General features: G+C 34.2%; 1 protein-coding gene across 4 annotated transcripts in view; it reads right to left on the bottom strand.

Moving 5' to 3' along the window:
* Positions 1 to 421: 421 nt before the first annotated feature.
* Positions 422 to 21,900, bottom strand: part of CUL4A (cullin 4A) — a 72,138-nt gene continuing 50,659 nt past the window's right edge. For 3 of the 4 annotated variants that reach the window (XM_044670515.1, XM_044670513.1, XM_044670514.1), the window contains 10 exons: positions 21,338 to 21,530; positions 19,538 to 19,642; positions 19,094 to 19,204; positions 18,895 to 18,980; positions 18,675 to 18,782; positions 17,092 to 17,205; positions 15,230 to 15,335; positions 13,113 to 13,285; positions 9,456 to 9,608; positions 3,557 to 6,134 (listed from right to left, as the gene is read on the bottom strand). In XM_044670515.1, the coding sequence (XP_044526450.1) occupies positions 6,039 to 6,134; positions 9,456 to 9,608; positions 13,113 to 13,285; positions 15,230 to 15,335; positions 17,092 to 17,205; positions 18,675 to 18,782; positions 18,895 to 18,980; positions 19,094 to 19,204; positions 19,538 to 19,642; positions 21,338 to 21,530 (1,245 nt within the window). In that variant the 3' untranslated portion in view covers positions 3,557 to 6,038. Of the gene's footprint in view, positions 1,575 to 3,556; positions 6,135 to 9,455; positions 9,609 to 13,112; positions 13,286 to 15,229; positions 15,336 to 17,091; positions 17,206 to 18,674; positions 18,783 to 18,894; positions 18,981 to 19,093; positions 19,205 to 19,537; positions 19,643 to 21,337; positions 21,531 to 21,900 lie in introns of those variants that run through there. The other variant, XM_044670512.1, reaches the window with a different exon arrangement.

Genomic DNA, 21,900 nt, shown 5'->3' on the forward strand with positions numbered 1-21,900 from the left:
AGCATGTCCTAGAACTTTTGACCAGGAATCTGCCCAAGATCAATTTCACTACCCCCCTTTTTGGGGAAAATCTGTATAAGCACCCTTTTTGTTCGTTGACCCTCTGGGCATCCTTTAAGATATCAAATGAATCAGTTCTTTAAATACCCAGTGATGTAATTTGTCTCCTCCTGGGGAGATGAATTCTACAATTCTTACTCCTTCCCTATTTATACTAGTGGTTTTAACTCTCCTTGCATGGCTCTAGCTCAGGAATCAGCAACGTATGGCTCTTGAGTCATATCTGGCTCTTTTGAGGGCCAGATATGGCTCTTTCTACAGGAGCCATAAGGTCCATTTTTTTTCAGGCACTGTTACAGGAGCGCACTGTGAGCACCGTACGGCTCTCACGAAATTACATTTTAAAAAATGTGGTGTTTATGGCTCTCACGCCAAAAAGGTTGCCGACCCCTGTTCTAGATCAATGATTTTTTTGGTATCGGAGAAGTATTTATAGAGCCCAAGAGAGCTCCCTGGACTATTGAGAGACCCAGGTTATCCCCAAGCTTATACACTTCTAATGTTCGGGACTGGGGTCGAGGTTTTCCCGACTCTTTGGCCAACCCTCTGTCCACTGTCACAGTTGTCATTTTCGTTCAGTCCTTGGGGAAAAATAGAGGCAAAATACAAGTTATCCATGCCACCCCCTCTCCTCAGTAATGGTCTGATCCCTGATATATATTTTTTTAATCCTGTGGAACTTCAAGACTTCCCAAACCTTCCTGTTGTCCTTAGCTTTCCTGGCTAGCTCCAGCTCATTCTTGGCTTTGCGACTAACATGATTTTTACAGGATTATCCTAAATTTCGATGTTCATGCTGTTGGAATGCCCTATTGAAGTCAATGCCATACCTTTGTTTGGCCCTGATAAGCTGGAATGGGGAGGAACAGAAGGAACTTCCTATCCTTCCTTCTACTAAGATAATTTTTGACCAATTCATTCACTTGGCTTACCTTTTTTTACTTACCTTTTCTTATTAACTACTGATTCCTTTTTTTCAAGTCTTTTCTCCTTTCTTTTTCTCTTCCAATTTTTCTTCAGATTCTCCCACATTTCATCTCTAATGCAGTTGGTGTGCCAAAAAACAACACATCTGAATACAATGCAAATTTCCAAGCTCTTCCTATTTGTCTAGGATACTTAGCTTTGTCTTCCAAATGCTTGCAGTGGTTAAGTTTACCTCCAAAGAACCTCTTAATATAGCTTCTATATCCTTTATCAATGCATTTTTATCTTAACAACCAGGCAAAATCACACCTTCCATTCCTTTCTCCTAACAATAATGCAGCCAGATCTAATGTCCTTTCTTTTTTACTATAACATTTTTACCAATTCATTCACTTGACTTACCTTTTTTTACTTACCCTCTCTTATGAACTACGTACTCAAGTCTTCAAGTCCTTTTCTCCTTCCACCTTCTTCAAGTTCTCCCACGTTGTCTTCTTCACTAGCCATCCCGACCACATCCACAACTTCCTTTTCTTTATTGAGTTCAAGTTCTTCTTCAGAGCCCCCTTTGCCACACAAACCTTCTCCTTTGGAAGCCAAAAGTAGAACTATAGACTTATTTTTCCTTTTACAGCATGGACTTAAAAAATAATTCTATAAGGGACTATTCCCCACACCTGAATCCCCTGCTAATCCTCAACCACAGACTGAAACCAACTGCTTTTTCTGCTCCTAACCCATTATCATTCAGAAAACCATGCAGCGTCCATCAGCAATGTTATTTATCCATCAGGCCCTCACCTATCCAAGGTCATTTATACATTCAAGTTACTCCCTACTCCGCTTCTCCTAACAACCATCCCAGACTTCTAGGGCACCACTCTGAATTCCTCTCTGTTTCAGTATATGACTTGTCTCCTGCCTTTTGAGAGAATTTAGACCATTTGTGCCGAGCTTCCTCATTTTGTCTTACTTTGAAGCTTCTCTTCCCCTCCTAGGCAGCTAGGTGGTGCAGTGGATAGGGTGCTAGGCTTAGAGTCATGAAGACTCATCTTCCCGAGTTAAAATCTAGCCTCAGACATTTGTGTGACCCTGGTAAGTCACAGAACCCTGTTTCATCTGTAAAATAAGTTGGAAGGAAATGGCAACGTGTTCTAGTATCTTTGTCAAGAGAAGTCTAAATGGCGTCATGAGTTGAACACGACTGAAATGAGTAATGATCCTCTGCTTTTAACTCCCACCTCACAGATGTAGTGGCTTTCCCAAATTGATTATTCCCCTTTTCCCCCCCATCTCTTCCCTACTTGCCTATAAACATGCTCACATAGTGCCAGTAAGGGCTTACTAAATGCTTAGGATCCTGTTCCCCCTCAAACAATTTTCCAATAGTGCCATCATCTACTTGGGCTTCTGTCTTATATCCCTTCTCTTTCAGGACCCAAGTTCTACAAGGAGCAGCATACACGTGGCCATTCCAAGATCTCTGACCTCACCAGTTTCCAAACAGTTCTCAAAGACCAATGACTTTTTTTTTTTTAAACCTGTACCTTCCATCTTAGAATCCAATACTATATATTGGTTCTAAGACAGAAGAGCAGTAAGGGTTGAGCAATGGGAGTGAAATGACTTGCCCAATGTCACACAGCTTAGGGTCTAAGGCCAGGTTTGAACTTGGGATCTTGGGTCTCTAGACCCCTCAATCCACTGAGCCACCCAAATGCACCCCCATGACCTTTTAATTGATGTGACTGCCTTTTTGAAGTACATTCTCAGCCCTTTATACTACTGATAATTCTATCACTGGATACTCCTCTCAGCTTATGGGACCTTAGTCTCCTGTGATTCTCATGAGGTTCAGTTGCTCTCTCTTCTTTGCTGGTTCATCCTCCTCTTCTTGCCCCTTATGCGTGTAGAGTAGCTCATATTTTTTTTTTAAACTCTCACCTTGTGCCTTAGAAGCAATACTGTGTATTGTTTGCAAGGTAGAAGAGCAGTAAAAGCTAGGCAATGGAGGTTAAGTGACTTGCCAAGGGTTACACAGCTAGGAAGCATCTGAGGCCACATTTGAACCCAGGACCTCTTATTTCTAGGTCTGGCTTTCAAATTTATTGAACTACCCAGCTGCCCCCTAAAGCTCACATTCCTATATGTACCCCAAATGATTTTATATACATTAATTTGATTTTTCAATACTGCCTTGTAAGATAATCCAGGTATTTGTCCCCATTTTATAGACAGGGAAAAACTTCCAACTTCCTAAATCTTTCTGACACTATCAACTCACTCTTTCTTCAGCTGTTAGTACAGGAATTAAAAGGATGCTCTCAATTTCTGTAATATTTCTTGAGTGCCACTAGAGATAACATAGAAATGCTTAAGATGATGGATGACATGATAGCAGCATGATACTAAATATGATTTAAATTTATTGTATTTTACTGAATGTTAGGAAAACATTTTTTTAAAAACACCTAATTAAGTTGTAAAATTAAGAATTTTGCTGAAATTTACTTTCCTGGCATAACCAAATTATGAATGCATAATGAAAGAGAAAATGACAACTTTTAAATACAGAGCTCTATCAATTATCTTTATTACGTGATTTAAGTTTTTCCTTTAAAAATGCAAATGTCTGTATTTAGTGCTAATCTACTTTTACTGGTGCTAGGTTCTGCTAAATTGACTCCTGACAAAATATGAAACAAACAAAAAATCTTTTGGAAACAGAAAGGGGAGGGAGAAAAGGAGAAAGGATATTTTATTATTTAAGGTCCAGATGAGGTTTTTCAGGATTTGTTAGGAAGTCAGCTACTCAGTAAGTAGCATTTTTCAAAGCACAGCATCTTTAAGTAGGAAATGCAACGATGCACCTATCACTCCACATAGAACAACTTTTCAAACACTGAAGATGGTACATGTACAATGAAATTGTTTTATTATAGAATAAAAAGTGTTTCTCAGAAGAATCAACCTTTGTGGATTTCTGATTAAAGAGTATCACAAGTAGGTCATCGTTGATTCATCTTATGGATAGGAAAAGAGAATTTGGATGACAAGATTTTTAAATGACCGACAAGTTTAGAAAGATAGACTTCATTGGAACTGAAACAAATTCTCACAGCTCAAAGATGGTCATAGCAGAAAAAAGGTCATCTCTGAATAAAAAATCTAACTAGCCAATATAGTAGTATTAAAAAACACTGACAGGTAATTTGAGGTTATAGAGAAAAAACAATTTAGCAACATTGCCATCATTTTCCTTCCCTCAAGGCAGTATATGGAAAGACATGATTAGGGAAGAAGGGACTGGTCTTTAAAGTCATTGATGCAGTTTGCTCCTTTTTTGGAGAGGGGGCTCTAAATCTACATGGAGCTGTGTAGCTTAGCCAAAAATTTTGTTTGCCTGTTGCTGGCATCAAGCATTGTAGAGATGATGGCTAAAAAGTTATGAGAAATTTGTATTTCACATATCACAAAATTTTATTTCTGTAATCTTTAGGCAAATGAAACTAATTTTATTCAAAATATAAGTCTACATTAAATTACAATATTAACAATCTCTAGACATAGTTCTTGAACTTAATATATATGCAGTAGAAATCTATTTGGCTTCTATATACTATATCCTGTAGAACCAAGAAAAGAAATAAAAGCAATGGAAATGATGATGCCTGAAGAAAGAATGAGGACTTTAATACGAAAATCCATAAGATGTCACATTTTAAACAATGCATGTTTTAAAAGGGGGATTTAATTGTGCACAAAATCAAATTACATAAATTTAGTATTTTCTGGAAAGTATTGCTTAAACACTTATGTCATGATCAAAACTCCTTTGGTAGCTTTTAATCAAAATGAAACATGCTATTATGCAAATCCTGTAAAATATACAGAGGTACTTGTAAAGGTTATCACAAAAAAGTATCTTGCTCATAGTTACCATACTATATAGCTACATAACTTTCATTCTTTAATTCAAACCCACTTACATATATACAATATGAAACAAGATACCAACAAAATTCTTTTAGCCTCTCTAGACAAAATAACCTCTGCTTTCACAACATCAAGACTTTAAAAAGCCTTTGATAAACTTTTTTTTTTACAGTGGTAGAGCACATAGTATGATCACTATCCTTGTGCATGACTGTAAAAACAGAACCAAGGTTTACTGTAGCAATACTATTAGTTACAGTAAATAAAATCAAATAGCAGTGACCCTAATGCAAAAAACTGGGTCCGCTAGACTCAATCTTAAAATGGCAAACAAAAAAGAACAAACCAAAAAACACAAATCCCAAACTGGAAATTCACAAATGAATACCGTAGCTAAAATAAAGAATCTGATGGTTCACTATATTTAAACATAAGCATCCTCTTGGCACTTCAGAGATCTTACTTAGAAACCTGATTTATAAAAAACCAGTCTGCAAAGTTTAAAACTATCTGAAAATAAATGAAACAGAAATAGATACTGGTATTCATGGTGCATAATTCAAAAGTCAGTGTATTTCAACACTGAATGTTTCTATCTAAGTGTTCATCAATTAAGGTTTCTTGTTTTCGTAGTTACCTAAGTAATCTTTGTAGCTAGAGAATGCAGCATTTAGGGTCTTTTTTTTTTTTTTTAAAATGATGTGCATTCATGATCACACACAAATCCAAACCAAACTTTCGGTGTTTTGTCACAGAAAAAAGTCCACAAGAGGAAATGTCTTTTAATTGGTATCTTCCTGTCCAACTTCAAAATTATTTTGTACAGAGCAGTAGAAACAATCTTAATGGTCTAATAGAATAAGAGGAGGATGGGAGAGGAAGGGAGGGGTGGTGAGAAGGAGATGTATGCCTTTTAAAAATCACTAAGCCTTGTAAAGGATGATCCAAGAAACATTTCCTTTGCTTTTCATCCACAGCAGTGCATGCAGCTGATTGAACCATATGCATCAACCTGAAAATCTGCTGAAAGTAGGTCTGGAAACAGCATCGGTATGTTTCAGTGTCCTGAAGATACATTCTAGTGTTTTATGAAAAACAGTTTGTTGTTGTCTTCATTATGCAACATAGTGGTACTGATTAGGGTTGTCTTTGTCTCTTTCCATATAGTCTCTGTCTATTAGAGATTCAATTCTCTTTTTCAAATCTCCAGGCTATAAGAAAATATTATAATGGTATTAGATCTCCTAATATAGGAAATGATTAAAAAATACAACATGTTAATATCTACTTTTATGTTTGCTAGAAAAAATGAGTAAATCGTTGATTTCCCTACTTATGTATTATTAACTTCAAAGCTTATAAGCTAAATATTAGCTCATATCATGGTATAATCAGCTATTATTATTTCCTTTGATTAGAAGCATTTCCATATAGAAATGATTGATGGTTACCTGATGTGAAATATAAAAACTGCTTAAGAGTTACTAATCAACTGTTAGACAAATATTTTTAAAAGTCAGATTTATTCATTTTTAAGATTACCTTTGCCAATAAACACCGCCCCCTCCCTGCCAATACTATTCCATACATATTTACATTGGATAATAGGAATAACAGCCTGTATCAGTGATATTTGGGAACATTAGTAAAGGGAAGTCATGATTTTTCTCCCCCCTACCCCTTTAAACCCTCACTTTATGAGAGGACTTGGGTTTAAACCTGGTCTCAGACATGGGCAAGTCGCTTATCCATTTGCCTAGCCCTTTTTGAGTTGCTACTAAGGTTTAAAAAAATAAATAAACCAAAGAGTGTGTGTGTGTGTGTGTTTCTATAAGTGCCAAGAAGCTATTTTTATCATGTTATATTAAATATAAAACATGTTTATTTATTTGTAATAAATAACATCCTACGCTGCTACCTCATGTTGGGTATGACAGTGAATTATATGAAATCAGTCAGAGTCCTGGCAGATCCTACCAAATGAAAAAAAATTCAAAATAAAAGACTGGCTGTGTTTGGTGACAATATGATTTTTTTTTTGTTAGAGCAACTCAGAAAAACATCTATGAAGACATAAAGAACTTGTTCATGTTTCAGAGGAAGCAGAATTCACATGTTCAAATAAAGGGTTCTTGGAGGTTTTACAGGTAGACAGGATATCTGATACTGTACCATACATATCCTAACCCTTATTGAGAATGTTATTAGATGGATGTAGTAATGGGAAACTCATATTTTAAAAATTCCTGATCTTAAAAAAAATCTGATTTTTGGCAACTAAACTGCTTAATAAAGCAATTTATTATAGAAAATTCTTCAACTTTATAAAGAAATATCATTTTACTAGAGTAAACCAATATATATATAGAGAGTATAGAGCTAGTATTTCCACATTTTGTGGAAATATGTGGGCAAATATGTAAACTTGAGAAAAAATCCAGAGAAAGGGAATAAAAAGAAATGTATATATGATATGAGGAAATCTGATGAAAATTTGGGTCACTGAGTCTAGAGAAAAAGGATTACTTCCACTAAATAAGAAAACTGAAATAAATGTATTCTATAACATAGAGAAAGGGAAGGGGGAAGGCTAAGAACTGTTTTATTGTTAAAAAGATCCTTCAGCTTAGTCTGTCCCCATTCCTAAGGTTTTTCATCTCTGTATTACTATATTCAAGTCCACTCTCCTTACTCCTTGGACTCCAAAGCTGAGGCTTTGAGGGGAGCAGTATAGAACTCCCCAATAACCTTGCCACCATGGGGTACAGGAGAACTCTCTTATTAGCCAAGACCCAAGGGTAAGTGCACAGGGCTCCCAGCTCCTGTTCTCACTATAGCAGGTAAGTGCTCCCTTAGCAATTTATCTTATTCTGTGTTCCTTTAGGGGTGTGCTCCGGAGGAAAGAATCCATTGAGCATGACCCTTGGGTTTCTTTATCCCCCCAGTCTTCATCTTTCTGGCTGTGGACCAAAAAGGAAGGAAATAAGAGATCATGCATAAGAATATACAAAATACCCTGGATTCAACTATTAAAACAAACTTCTTAAGATAATCATGGAATTACCATCCCTAGAGGTCAAATATATAGAAGGATTATTCCCAAACTGAGGGCCTTGTAATCCAGGGAGGACTGAAGGAGTTACTGAAATTGTCCTCTAGCAAAAGATAACTCAATAAACAATAACTTCTTTAGACTACAAAATGTTTCACAACAGGGCATTATTTTCTTTGTGATTCATAAAATTCAGATGAAAATGAATCCCTATCTATTCTTATCAAACAACAGATAAGAATAGCAGAACTATCATTCAAGTGGGAATTGATAAAATTTTTCCATGTTAATATTCATAGATTAGGAATCATTAGCATAGATAATAGTCTCCAGAGTAAAAGGATTCTGATTCTGTAAAACACCTCTTTACTTGGAGTAGAGTGTTAGAATCATTTAGAAAGTAAAATATGAAAGACATGAGATGGATGGAAAAGTATTTTAGTAAAGAAATATTTTCAGAACGATCTTTCATTTTCATGTCATCAGATAGTATATGTTATATGAATTTTTTGTCATTAACAAGTATGGCTGCTTAAAAGAAACTGAATAAGACCACCCCTTTGAAATAACCCAGTTTTCTTCTACCTAGAATGAGTCAGCTATCACACAATTTTACCTCTGACATTACTTGCAAGCTATATGACTACAAATAATTAGTTCTTTGTTGAAATCAAGCTAAAATAGTTTACTCATTAATGCCAGTACTTAGGTCTAACTAGAGCTGTCAAAAAGCTATGACTGGTAAATACACTTTTAGAATTTACTTGTGATGCTTTCTTCACTTTTGCTATATGTAGTTGATTGGGCAGCAAAGAAAATAAATTAAATCTGAGAACACAGTGAAAACAATTATTCAAAAGCCAGTCCCACAAGAATTCAGATTAGGATCTTGGAAACAAAAGTGAGCAGTAAATTACTGCTATACCACTTGATCTTCCTTACTTTTAATCATTTCTGTTATCCTTCTCTGAAATCTTTTCCCAAGTTCTATATTCCTTTTTACACTGTGAAAATGCTAACTATTATATATAATATTCTAGATAGTGCCAACTAGTGGAAAATTTTTCAAGAAATTGTGAAAATGCCTCTTGTCTATGTTACTTTTGTTAGCTTTTAAAATAATTTCCAAATTCTGACTCAGTATATACATATTGATGAAAAGTCCATTCAGAAGACCAAGCAGTATCCATCTTTCCTTTCCCTCAGTTTTAGAGATTCAAAATTTAACACTATTATTGACTATGAATAAATAATAAATAAAAAAAAATTTAAATGTGGGCTAAACCATTACTTTCTGGTATGCTTCTATGCTTAGTTCTAAAGATGTTAATTTTTGTGACACATGCTTAGTTGATATGTGGGAAATGAACCCCTTGACAGTTATATAAAGAAAACACACTTATGATGGTCAAGATGGTAATAAAACATTAATTTGGTACTGTATTAGGAGTGTAATTCAATTTGAAGATGTTGTATTTACCTTTACTGGAAATTTCAGCTGATTATACAACTCAGAAACTAGAAGATTATGACCAAGTGTCTTTCTCATCTTCATTATTCGAACAATAGCGGCATCAATCTGATATTGTCTATCCTGAAATACTCGTTCTGTGGTGCTAACTTGTTCTTCAACCTGAAGTTTAATAATAATAATAATAATAATAATAACAACAATAATAATAATAATAATAATAACAACAACAATAATTTCAAAATTAGCTCCACAACATCCCTTAAATTTCTACAGGTCCGAATAAAAAAAATTTCAAATACAAATTATTTTGTTATGCATTTTAAGATCTTTAATGAAACCAAATTTTAATTCATTTAGTAGTAATAATAGCTAGCACTTATATAATACTTACTATATAATCTCATTTGATCCTTACAATAACCCTTAGAAGTAAGTGCTATTATCTCCTCCATTTTAAAGCCAACAAAGCCAAGTCAGACAAGAGTTGAGTGTTTTGCCCAGGGTCATACAAACACAGATTAAATGCCTATTATGGGGGAAAAAACCTAATAATAATAGATATGCACAGAGCAATATAGATTTAGCCAAGTGTTTTACATATAGTCGTTATTTGATCCTTACAATAACCCTGTGAAGTATCATTCCCATTTTACTAATGAGGAAAATCAAGGCTCAGGAAGGCTAAGTAAGTGATTTGCCTGTGGTCACAGAAGTCTTCCTGGCTTTAAATTTACTAGTATTGAGTTACCACCTCTTTCATAAGTAGATGAGAGCTATCAATCTGAACATCTCCCAATAGAACACTTCACAGTTTTATGTGTTTCTGAGGAAGTGTGGTACACTGGGGAAGAGTGCAGGATTTAGTCACAGCACTCAATACTCCAAAGATGGTCTTGGGTAAATTGTTTCCCCTACTTCTGGGTTTCCTCACTTGAAAATGAGAGTGTTGGAGGATCCTTCTAGCTTTTAATATAACTCTATGTCTATGGACACTGTACATATATAAACCTAATTGCACTTGCTGAGATATGAAAGAACATTGGTTATTTATTAATATTTATGTATGGCTTATCTGAACTTTTTTTATTTTGCTATTCATAACTACTTGAGGTACACAAATAAGAAGTGTCTTGAAAAGAAAGAATTAAAATATTTGTAACTGCTATGTTAAAATTATGCAATGATCTCTTTGTAAATTCAGACAACCTAAATCTAGCTCTCAGTTTAATTCATTTTAGAAAGTGAACAGAAATCTTAAGGAGATTAAAAACCTGATTTCTAGTTAAGTGACTTTACTAGGATTTTTTTCCTTATAGAAAAGCCTTTACTATGCAGATAGACATGCCATACAATGCTGAATCTAAGTAAAAAAAAGGCACACAATGCTGAGTCCAATACTGAGTAAAAAAATTTAAGGTGAGGGGCAGCTGGGTAGCTCAGTGGATTGAGAGCCAGGCCTAGAGACAGGAGGTCCTAGGTTCAAATCTGGCCTCAGACACTTCCCAGCTGTGTGACCCTGGGCAAGTCACTTGACCCCCATTGCCTACCCTTACCAATCTTCCACCTATAAGTCAATACACAGAAGTTAAGGGTTTAAAATTAAAAAAAAAAATTTAAGGTGAGTAATTTTCAAGATTAGTTATCAATTTCTATCAATAGAAAGTATCGTACTCTACTATACTACAGTTTTCACAGGTTTATAGATTAAGACCTGGTAAGGGCTTATAGAGATCACTTAATCTGGCTTTTTTTTCTTTCAGATGAGGAAACAGGCTTGGAGATATTAAGGTGACTTGCCAGATGTAACAAAAGCAATGTTAAAATTTGGAGAAAGGTCCTTAGAATCCAAATCTTGTGCTTTTTGTATTATGATTTTACCATTTAGGATTATTTCATATGTCTACCTCCTCAAATGGACACAGAGGCCACATATTTACAATTATTAATGGTAGACTGTTCATCTCCCTCTATTATTCTATCATGTTAATACTCCAACAGTTTGCTTAGCCCTTACTTTTCAAAAATTTTTCTTATACATTTATGTTTGTTAAGGTTGTTATGAGGGAATGAAGCCTGAGACTGAGCCTAGAAAACCAACACATAAGAAGTGGCCTGGATCTCCTTCCTAAAGAACTTCAAACTTGGGAATGACTTTGGCTTGTGCCTGGAGTTCCCATCTTCACAGAAGTGAAGGGCAAACTCCTTTAGTCAGAATGCTGGGAGGCAAGAACATATATTTGTCTGGGTACCTGGACCAAGGAGTTTGGGGAGGAACTTAGAGCTATAGGAGCCTAACAAGGCTGGGCTTAGGAACAGAAAATCCTAAAACAGATTAAAAATCAGTGTCCAGGGCCTAGGGAATGGAGACTTCCTAACACAGATTCATTCACATTTTGAACAAGAGAGGGCCAAACAATGACTAAAGGAGAAAAGAATCAATTTCTATTTATTCTGGGTTAGGGATCGATTGAGAAAGCCTCAAGGTGTAGGGATTGGCGTCTTTACTTATGGAGCTGTCACAAGCTTGGAGGTAGGATCACACCAAAGCAGAAACAGAGAACACAAAGCTAGCTATTCATTGTCTGCTTGGTACTTTCAGAGATAAGAGCCTGGGCAAAGCTTATAAAGAAGCAGTAGAGTAGGAGCATTTCAGACAGATCAATTTGATTTGAGCATGGACCAACATACAATGAAGATCATTTCCAGGATATGGTTAGTACCAGAGCAGCCAGTTGGGCCCCTGGAAGAGTGGTCATGCTGGATATATGTTTTGTGGGCATGGCTGAGGTGGGAGAAAGATGGGGCTCTTGGTTTTCACTGTTGCAATATATAGATTGTTTCCTTGTTACCAATGTAAAAAGTAATGCTTAAAATTTCTCTTTGTGATTTTTATCTCCTTGGGTTTTATTTTCCAAACTAAAATTATAAGGTCAGTCAGTATGGACAGCTTTACACATTACTACACTGACTTCTACAAAGTCTGTGCCAATTTATAGTGACTATAGCCCTACAAGAGAATTATTTTGCCACATCCTTTCCTATTATTAGGTCTCACCCAAACAATTTTAGCATTAATAGTTACTTTTTTCCCAGTTTAAAAGGTACACAAGTGCTAATTATTTTTTGTATATGTTTGTATGATAATATGCTACCATATATTTGTATGCAATAATATACTACATATCCTTATGTATGAGCTGTTCATCTTCCAATAATTTGAATTACATTAATAACGATGTTGGTATCCGTTTCTTAGAAATTTGGGGTAGTAAAGCTTTTGTCACTTATGATGAACACTAAAATAAAGTATAAAAAAAATTTAATGCAGTTAATATAGTATACTTTGAAGTATACTTTTGACGTGTACTAACACAAGGAAATATGACCATAAAATAAATGAACTAGGGGCAGCTAGGTGGCTCAGTGGATAGAGCCAGGCCTAGAGACAGGAGGTACTAGGTTTAAATCTGGCCTATTTCCTAGTTGTGTGACTCTGGGAAAATCACTTGGTGGCCTGGCCCTTACCACTTATTCTGCCTTGGAACCAATACTTAGTATTGATTCTAAGATGGAAGGTAAGAATTTAAAAAATAAATAACAATAAACGAACTGACTTAAGTACATCATAAGGACATAAAAATAAATATAGAATTTAATACATACAGTTTCTTTCATCTGGATTTGATTTATCTTTATTCTAAACAACTTGTGCTTGAAATCTCCATTAAAGATGAATTTGTCTCCATCATCTACATCCTTGCCTTTTGGACTTTTAATCAGTACTCGTGCTTTACCACAAGCTAAAGACTGTAAGGTTCTTCGTAATTCACTATCCTCTGTATAGAGGAAAAAAGGTAGTTACAATTTGACATTTCATTGAATAACACATTTATAACTAATATTGTAGTTCTGATGCACTTTGTATATAAGAAGAGGAGATTCAAGGACCAGGTTTACATATCAATTGATCAACAAGGCTCTGTTGCTATGTGTTGTGGACACAAATAGAAAGATTTTAAAAATTCTTATGCCCCAAAGATTATAGCTGATTTGTATAAAGAGGGAGGGAATCAAGAAAGACCTCAAGTTGAAGGTGTTGTGTGAACATCTCAGAGAAAGAGAGGGATTCACTAGGAAATACAGGGGAGAAAGCAGTACATTTCCAGGCACAAGGGGCAGATATTGCAAAGGTTTAGAGGCAGGAGATGGCATGAAATGTGTGAGGAACAGAGAGAAAGCCAGTTTGAATGGATCACAGAGTACAGGAAAGGAAGTAGTATAATGAAGCTGGAGACAAGTTAAAAGCCAAACAGGAATTTTTATTTTACCTAGAGGAAATAAGATTATCACTGGAGTTTACTGAATAGGAGAAGGGATGTGATCAGATCCATGCTGAAGGAAAACCAGTCTGGCATCTGGGAGACTGATTATAAGCCTCAACAATGTTGAGAGGGAATACAAACCTACACCAAGTTGTTAGCTTTATGAAGGGAGGGCATTTGCACCCTTGCATTATGTCATGAGAAAGGATAGATAAGTGATGCTAGGAAGGGAAACTGTCATGATTTGGAAACTGAATCACTATGTAGAGTGAGAGAGAGGAAGGGAGTGGGAGCTGCAAGGTTATGACCCTGGGAGACTGAGGGGAAAGAGCTCTACTTGGGAGATAGTAAATTTGAGATGTCTCTAAGACAGTCGGTTTATCTATGAAGTAGATTAAATAATTATCTCAATTTTTTAGGTGAGGAAACTGAGGAAGTGACTTGCCCAGGTTATAAGGCTAGGGTTCTGAGGAACAGCCAGTTGAGGGCTGTGTTCCAGAGGATGATCTGACCAGGGAGACTGAGAAGATGGTGAGCCTGGGAGCAGGTGGCTTTTGAGAGTAATGAAAACCCTATGTGTGTCCAGGAAGAGAGAGAGTAGTCAGTAATATCAGATGTGGCAGACATCAAGGATGAGAAATGAGAAAAGCTAATTAAGAAGTCATCTCATTTCAAAAGGCCTTAACTTTCTCAGTAAAAAGGTACAAGTATCAGTGGAAAGGATAGGCGAGGGGAATGTAGAAGAGTGGAGGCTTGTTTCTGTGCAAAGTAGTTAACTGGGTTTATAAGAGCGTTGCCTCACTGCAGAGCCTAGTTTAAGTTAGACATCAATTCATCATGTACCTAGTCAGCACAGTTGCCCGATTTCCTCAAATTCCATTCTAAAACATTTGAGTAGGAGTGAAGGAAAACAGATGGTGGGAACAACCCAAGGCTGGAGTTTAGCAAGAGTTAAGCAGTGGCAAGACAAGGGGTAAATGTACAAAAATAAAGAACATCATGATGAACTGGTTAACCACAGGGTCAAGATTGGGAAGGAAGAAAAGAGAAGTCATGGTGGAGCAGGGCAGTAAGAATATGCAGGGATGGGAACTTGCCTTGAGATGAAAGAATAAATTCTTGGAGGAGTGAGGAATGAGAAGAGATGTAATGATAGGAGGTTATAGTCAGACAGAATATTCTTAGACTTTCTGATCATGGAGATGTGAAATGATGGGAGCCAGGGTGTGACTATTCCAGAGTAGCTGAGGTAGAAGGTAATGGGACTTGAGGAGTATCACTCTGAAAGATCAAGTCCCATAGTATTAAGGCAGGAGTGGGAGACAAAAGAATAAAGACAGTGAAAGGACTCCTCAGGAAAGAAGGATAGAATAATACAACATCTACAACATCAACAAAAGCAAATAATTACATTGAAGATATCTGGACACTATGAATATTCAAAGTAGTTTTCCCTACCTACACCAGTAGCCATTTTTATTTCTTCAAAACTGAATTCATCTCCTTCATTAAACATGAGGAGCACTAACGTCTGGAAGAGTGACACCTGAAACTCCTTTTTTCCCTTAAAAAAGAAAAAAAAAGTAAATATTTATTTCTTCTGAAGCAGTATTTATACATAAACATTAAAAACCCAATAACTGAAGACCTTGAAAGGAATTAAACTCATGCTAAACTATTATATTTCATAATTTACCACCACAAAAAAATATTTGTTGATTCACTACAAGTACTCTTTTTAAGTAAAAAAAAAAAGAGAGGGTTTATTATTATTTTTAAGATGTTCAAAAGTAGCAATTTCTTGAACTTTCTTAATGCACCTATGCTTATTTTATTCCTAGTCCTTATCCTATGGAGTTCCTTTTAAAGTCAATGGGCATTTTCTTCAAAAATTAATCAATAGAACTTAAAAAGGAATAAAAGTCAAAATAAATGATAGAAGAGGAGATAGTTTAGAAGCTAGATAGTCCAGAATTAAGAAGATCTAGGTTTAAGTTCTTTAACCTCTTGGTGTTTAAATCCCTTAAGCCCTTTAGTCCCTCTAATAACTATGCTATAAATTATAGCTTATCTGTACTGTTAAGAGGAATTTCCTTACTAATAGCTCCTCAATGAAATCACAAGTCCAGTTAAAAAAAAGTGTGTGTAGGATACCAAATTTATGAAGAAAAAAAAGACGTACTTTAAAGATTCTCATTTTTCTTATCAATTAAGTTCTTTTTAAAGTACTTCTACACCAAGAAACAGTAGATTGTGAATAATGTATCTTAAGATTTCAGAGCTACAAGCAACTTTCTAAGGCTACAAATTAGCAGCTGGCTGCCCTCTGTAGAGAACCACAGGTTCTTGATTATTAACTTCTTTCCTATTTTCCCAAAGGCTGCTTTTGGGGAGGGATAGAGCCAAGATGGCAGCTTAGTAGCAGTGAAAGCGGCAACCACTTTGAGAATCCTTCTAATCTAAACCAAAGGCTGCTACTGAACAGCATGAGACTCTTTAAAAGCCCAGGTTCCTTATGCAGGTCTGATGTACACTACTAAATACAAGTGCAGTTTGGCTCCATTTACTAATCAATTTTTTTTCTACTAAGACAAAAATCTCAGAGATTAAGACAAATTTTTAAAAAAAGTTTTGCTAAATAAAACAGGTGAAGTCATCTGAGTTAGTTTTGACTCAATTACTTTATCATGTCTATTTAGAGAGAAAATGGATTTTTGCAAAAACAATTTATCAAAGGCATATTTCAAAACAGGATAAGGAGGTAACTGGACATATGCATGCAAGACCATCTCTTTAAAAATTAAATTAAATTGTTATCAAAACTCATGCCATTATTTCAATGTTTAAAATTTATAGCAGATAAACTAGAAAATAATTGTTCTTGATTTTTCTAATATAGAAAAATAAAGATGGAACAAAATGTAAGTGAGGAACATTCTGGTTATTTAATATCTTAGAAACACAACATAAGTTTAAATTTTAATTGCAAGTATTATGTTACGACCCTAAGTTTTAATTTATTAGAAACCAATTTATTTTTAAAGACAAGGTTATTGGTATTGTTTCTCTCCTTACTTTGCTAATTCCTTAACTGCTAAAGTTACCAAGGGAGGAAACATAGCCTATGGTATTAGAATTAAGTGTTAGTACTGAATAATTCCTTTTTTTTAAAGCATCTCTTTAATACTCATATTTCCATTAAAAACAAAACAAACCAACTTCATTTGTTTATAATAATTTTTTAAAAATCCTGATAAGATAAAGATATTTATTAAACAAAGGGTAAGTGAAACAGACAAAGTGAAATATACTCAACATACTTCTTTGAATTCTGCTTTCAAAACAGCATGTCCCAAAGTGGTTTGCCACTGAAGCTTTCGACCACTGTGTTTTCCAAGATAAAATGTCTTAAATACTTCTTGAAGTTTAACCATCTGTCAATATAAAAGGGAAAAAAATAACCTATGCAAAAATTTCATTTACCTAAAAACAATACAATAATAGATAAAATCTACAAGTTCTTCACAATTCAAATTTAAATGAAAAACCCAAACACCTCACACTTACTTAAAAAAGAATAGTCGAGAGGTAGGTTTTATCCTCTTCACAAAGATTTTATGAAAATTATGAAAATTCTTTTTTAAAACTTAGATGAAATAAAATAATCTCTTTCCTGTTTGATGGCAGTATCATGATAGAAGTATTACTAGTTGAAAGTTACAATTCATGGTTCACAGTAATTTTTTAACTGGAAAATTATGTGCTACCAAAAAATAGATAACCAAGGGATCAATCTATTTATGCTTGTTTAAAGAAACTTTGGCCAGAATTCTTGCTGTGGTGATCAGTATACAAAATAGAAAGGTTTTGTTACCCTAGGATGCAGTTAAGTAGTGGCAATACTTTCAACAGTTGTATAAAAGATCCTGAATTTATTTTCAAAGTGAATTGACAATTTTCAAGGTACTATTACCAGTATAAACAGCCTGATGTTAACATCCTCTGGATTTATGTTTAAATTTTTAATAATGATTACCGATTACCCTGAAGACATCTAGAAATGTCTTAAACTTAAATTATAAACTCTCAGTAGTCACATTTATTTTTATTTATTTTTTTAAAAAACCCTTAACTTCTGTGTATTGGCTCATAGGTGGAAGAGTGGTAAGGGTGGGCAATGGGGGTCAAGTGACTTGCCCAGGGTCACACAGTGGGAAGTGTCTGAGGCCAGATTTGAACCTAGGAAGTCACATTTATTTAATGCAACTTTGTACAGTACACAGATCTATGTACAGTTAATATTTACTTGCATTTTAATAATAACAACAATAGCTAGCACTTATATAGTCTATTAAGATTTGAAAAGGACTTTACAAATACAATCTAATTTTACAACAGTAAAGGGAAGTAGGGGCTATTATTATCATCACCATTTTATAGATGAGGAACCTGAAGCAGACAGAAGGTCCCAGATACCCAAGATCATGCAGTGTCTGAGTTTAGTTTTAAGCTTAGGTATTCTGGTTCAATGGACTAGACTCTTGGTCCAGCACTATTCATTGCATCAACTATGATAATGACAATGTTCAATTCTTACCTTTACAATCATCAAGTAAAGAGAAAGTCACATAATCTAAATTACCAAAAAGAGACAGAAACTGGTAGAAGGAGAAAGCAATTATTTTCAAATTGCCCAAGCTAACCTTTTCCCAATATTTCAACTTCTGAGAGCTTGGATTTAGTAGGTGAATAATATATCATGAATGAATGATCAATATAAAAGTAGCATTTTTGTGTGTGAAGGAGGCTATACTAAAATGGTAGCTCTTGGATATACTGGCCTTCCAAGAAACTATATCAACAGATGTGCTGTACAAATAATACTTCTATTTAGAACACTTACCTCTGGTGTTAAATGCACTTCCATGGGTGTGTATGTTGGCCAGTATCCCATAGTGAGTATATTTACTGTCAGGTCTATATTACCTGGGTCACTTTGATTCTGCATGTACTAAAAACAAATATAGATGTTCACTATTTTAAAAATAATTTTTTTCCTTTATTCAAACACAGAGAATACATCTAAAAAACCATTTACCTTCTACTGGGTCAACAAAACATACCTGTTTAAATTGAATCATAATGTCTTTGGAGAGTTCCATATCCTTGAACATCCCCTCCAACTTGCTGGTGAAAGCAGCACCACATTCTGTCTCAAAAGTAAAAGGATTGTAAGATATGGAAAAAAAGTAAAAATAGTCATTGTGAAGAATTTCTAAGAATAAAGATGGAAAAGAATATCTTATTATTGCAATTGCTTACCATGTTTTAGTTTTGACAACATAGACTTTTCAGCATCAACAGAAGCACTTTTTCCAACAAGGAGTCTTTTTGCCAAATCTTTCTTATAAAATGCCTCAAAAACATCTTTACCTGTTTGTGAGTCAAAATAAGAATAGTAACATCATGGGTTATAAAAAGGAAATAATATTCAAAGCTATTTGAATAGTACTTATTTAGGAATAAAACTAACCTTTTATGACATTTGAATTATTGTAGTAACAGTTCCCTTAGCAAGAACCACAAAAATCAAAAACTTTTTTCTTCCTTATTTTCTTACTAAAATTGATACTATTTACATGTGCCTGACCATGTTAGATTAATAAAGAAATACAAATAAAAATCAAGTCTTTATATGTAAATTTTAATCCACACTTAAAATTTCTTAAGATACAATTTTGTTCAATGTAAAATGTTATTTCTTACCATGAATAAATCTGAATATTATCATGATTTTGTCAAGAATTCTTTCTAGTTCTTCATCTGTTGCTTCTTTATTACCAGCTCTTAGCTTGGAATCAACGTGTTTTGCTGAGATCAAAATAATTGAAAATTATTTTTATGTGCATTTAAAATACAGAATTTAAAGTCAGAAAAACATAATATAACCGAGTGTCATGCTGAAGTAGATTTGTGGTTCAGATCTATGATTTTACTGGTGTAGGGAATTCCCTGTGAGGAATGGAACTTCCTGCATCAAGGCAAATAGCCAATTCTTCAGCATCTCACAGTCTAAGAGAGTTGCCTGGAACCATGAGGTTAGGAGGTTTGCACAGGGGTTCCTCCCCTGAGTATCATAGGTGAGATTTGAACTATATTCTTTTGACTCTAAAATGTTTGTATACATTACATTATAATTAACATACTGTGAAATAGAAAATATTTTCCTATCTTATAATACTCTTCACTTGGTTGTTAAAAAATAGTGAGCAATTTTTCAAAGAGAAATTTGAATACAGGGGGCTTAATATTTTTTTCCCCAAGCTCTAAGTGGATAAAAGAAATAAAATAGATAATTATGTACTGGTGTGCTATAATATTTTGCAAATGACAATGATTTTGGATCTTGGGCTCAGCTACACATGCACGCAAAGTTTTACATGTAAGAAAACTTAATTCTTCAGATAAAGCAGACTAATTATAAAGAGCACTCTTGGATAAAGAATAACAGTAAGTAGAAAATCCAGGGGAATCTTTAATTATAGAAACCAATGACAGTGGAGAACAAAATAAATCAAATAATTTTCCTGAATGCTATATACATTTAAGAAAATATTTTATAAACTTAAATTTTTTTTCCTAAATAAGGAAGTTTCTAGAGGCATTGAATTATAATTCTGACATCGGTGGTTATTTTATAAAGCAATGATTTTAAAATTGCTTTCATTTTAAATTGTTCCTCTCAGTTTAATAAACATTTATTAAATACTTCCAATGTGCAGGGTACTGTGCTCTCAAGAGTATGTTCCTTCTTAACTCAGTATAGAGTGATTCCCTTTGATAAGTAGAGCTATACTAGTTTAAAAAAAAAAAAAGAAAAAAATTAGCTGTTCTTCCTCCTGGCATATCAAGGGTACATTTAATAGCACACCTAGTAGATAATCTTATTAGCTTGTAACATCACATTGAATTTAGATTGTTTGTAGACTATATGATACAAAGATCGTAGAGACACTGCACCCTTAAGGCAGAGATGCTTTAAGACATTATATACCGAGTCTCACAGATGTTTTCATATTTAAAGTATAGGTAATGACACATAGCATGCCCTCTCAATTAAATTACCTAATAAAAGTTCTCTCCAGCTGGTTACGCTGGGAAATCATATACAATTTGGAACAGTCAGTATTTATAAACTACAGCTTTGAAGTTATTACACCTTCTACAAGTTAAGAAATATCTTGTGTCCAAGTTAGTCTAAAGTGGGCAACAGTTACTCATCATTCCACTGTTTATTTCTACTTTTGGAAACTAAACTCAAATTTCTTAATGGAATTCTCACGTGCTTATGAATTGTACTTTACCAATTCAAGGCTTTCTCTGAAAATCCAAGTCTTCATGACAACAAGGGCACGACACCTTTTTCTCTATAAAGAATTTTATTTCTATAACAAATCTCAGGCATATTTTATATTATGTTTCAACTAATTTGTCTTTTGCCTGAGTTTTCCTTTATTTTTTTTCTAAAACATTTTAAAGATGTTCTTTAGAAATATTTTTTCTTACCAATTAGTTCTGCAGGCTTATTTGGTCTCTTGTTGATAAATGTTTCAAAGGATTCTTTCATCAAGTTGATAAATTTCTCATTTTTTTGAAAGCATATTTCTATGATGTGGTCCACTTTATCCTTAAAATCTAGTAGTTCTTGCACCATATCTTTGTCCTTTTCAGGATTAACTACTATTGTTGTTCCAAAAGTCTGGAAAAACAAATGAATAACAATGAATACATGGCATCTAAAATTATTTTCTTATACATATATGAAAAGTACAATTTAAAAGAGGCATTTACAAATGCATTTCTAGTATCTCATTAGTTTTATGTTGAAACTGCTTTCCAAATTCAGTATTTGAATGCTAAATCTGAAGTAATTTTAAAATGCTAAAAAATTCTGCAGTCTGTTAAGAACATTCATTAAAACAAATTTAAAGAAAAAAGATAAATTTACTAAACTAAACCATTCTTAAGTAGTTGAAAATAAGGCCAAATTTATGGCTCAATTTCCTATGTAACTTTAATACGATAAAAGTTAACTATTTTGATAAATGTTTCGAAAAACAAATTTCTTC

Source organism: Gracilinanus agilis, chromosome 3, assembly GCF_016433145.1.
Source record: "Gracilinanus agilis isolate LMUSP501 chromosome 3, AgileGrace, whole genome shotgun sequence".
Classification (NCBI taxonomy): Eukaryota; Metazoa; Chordata; class Mammalia; order Didelphimorphia; family Didelphidae; genus Gracilinanus; species Gracilinanus agilis.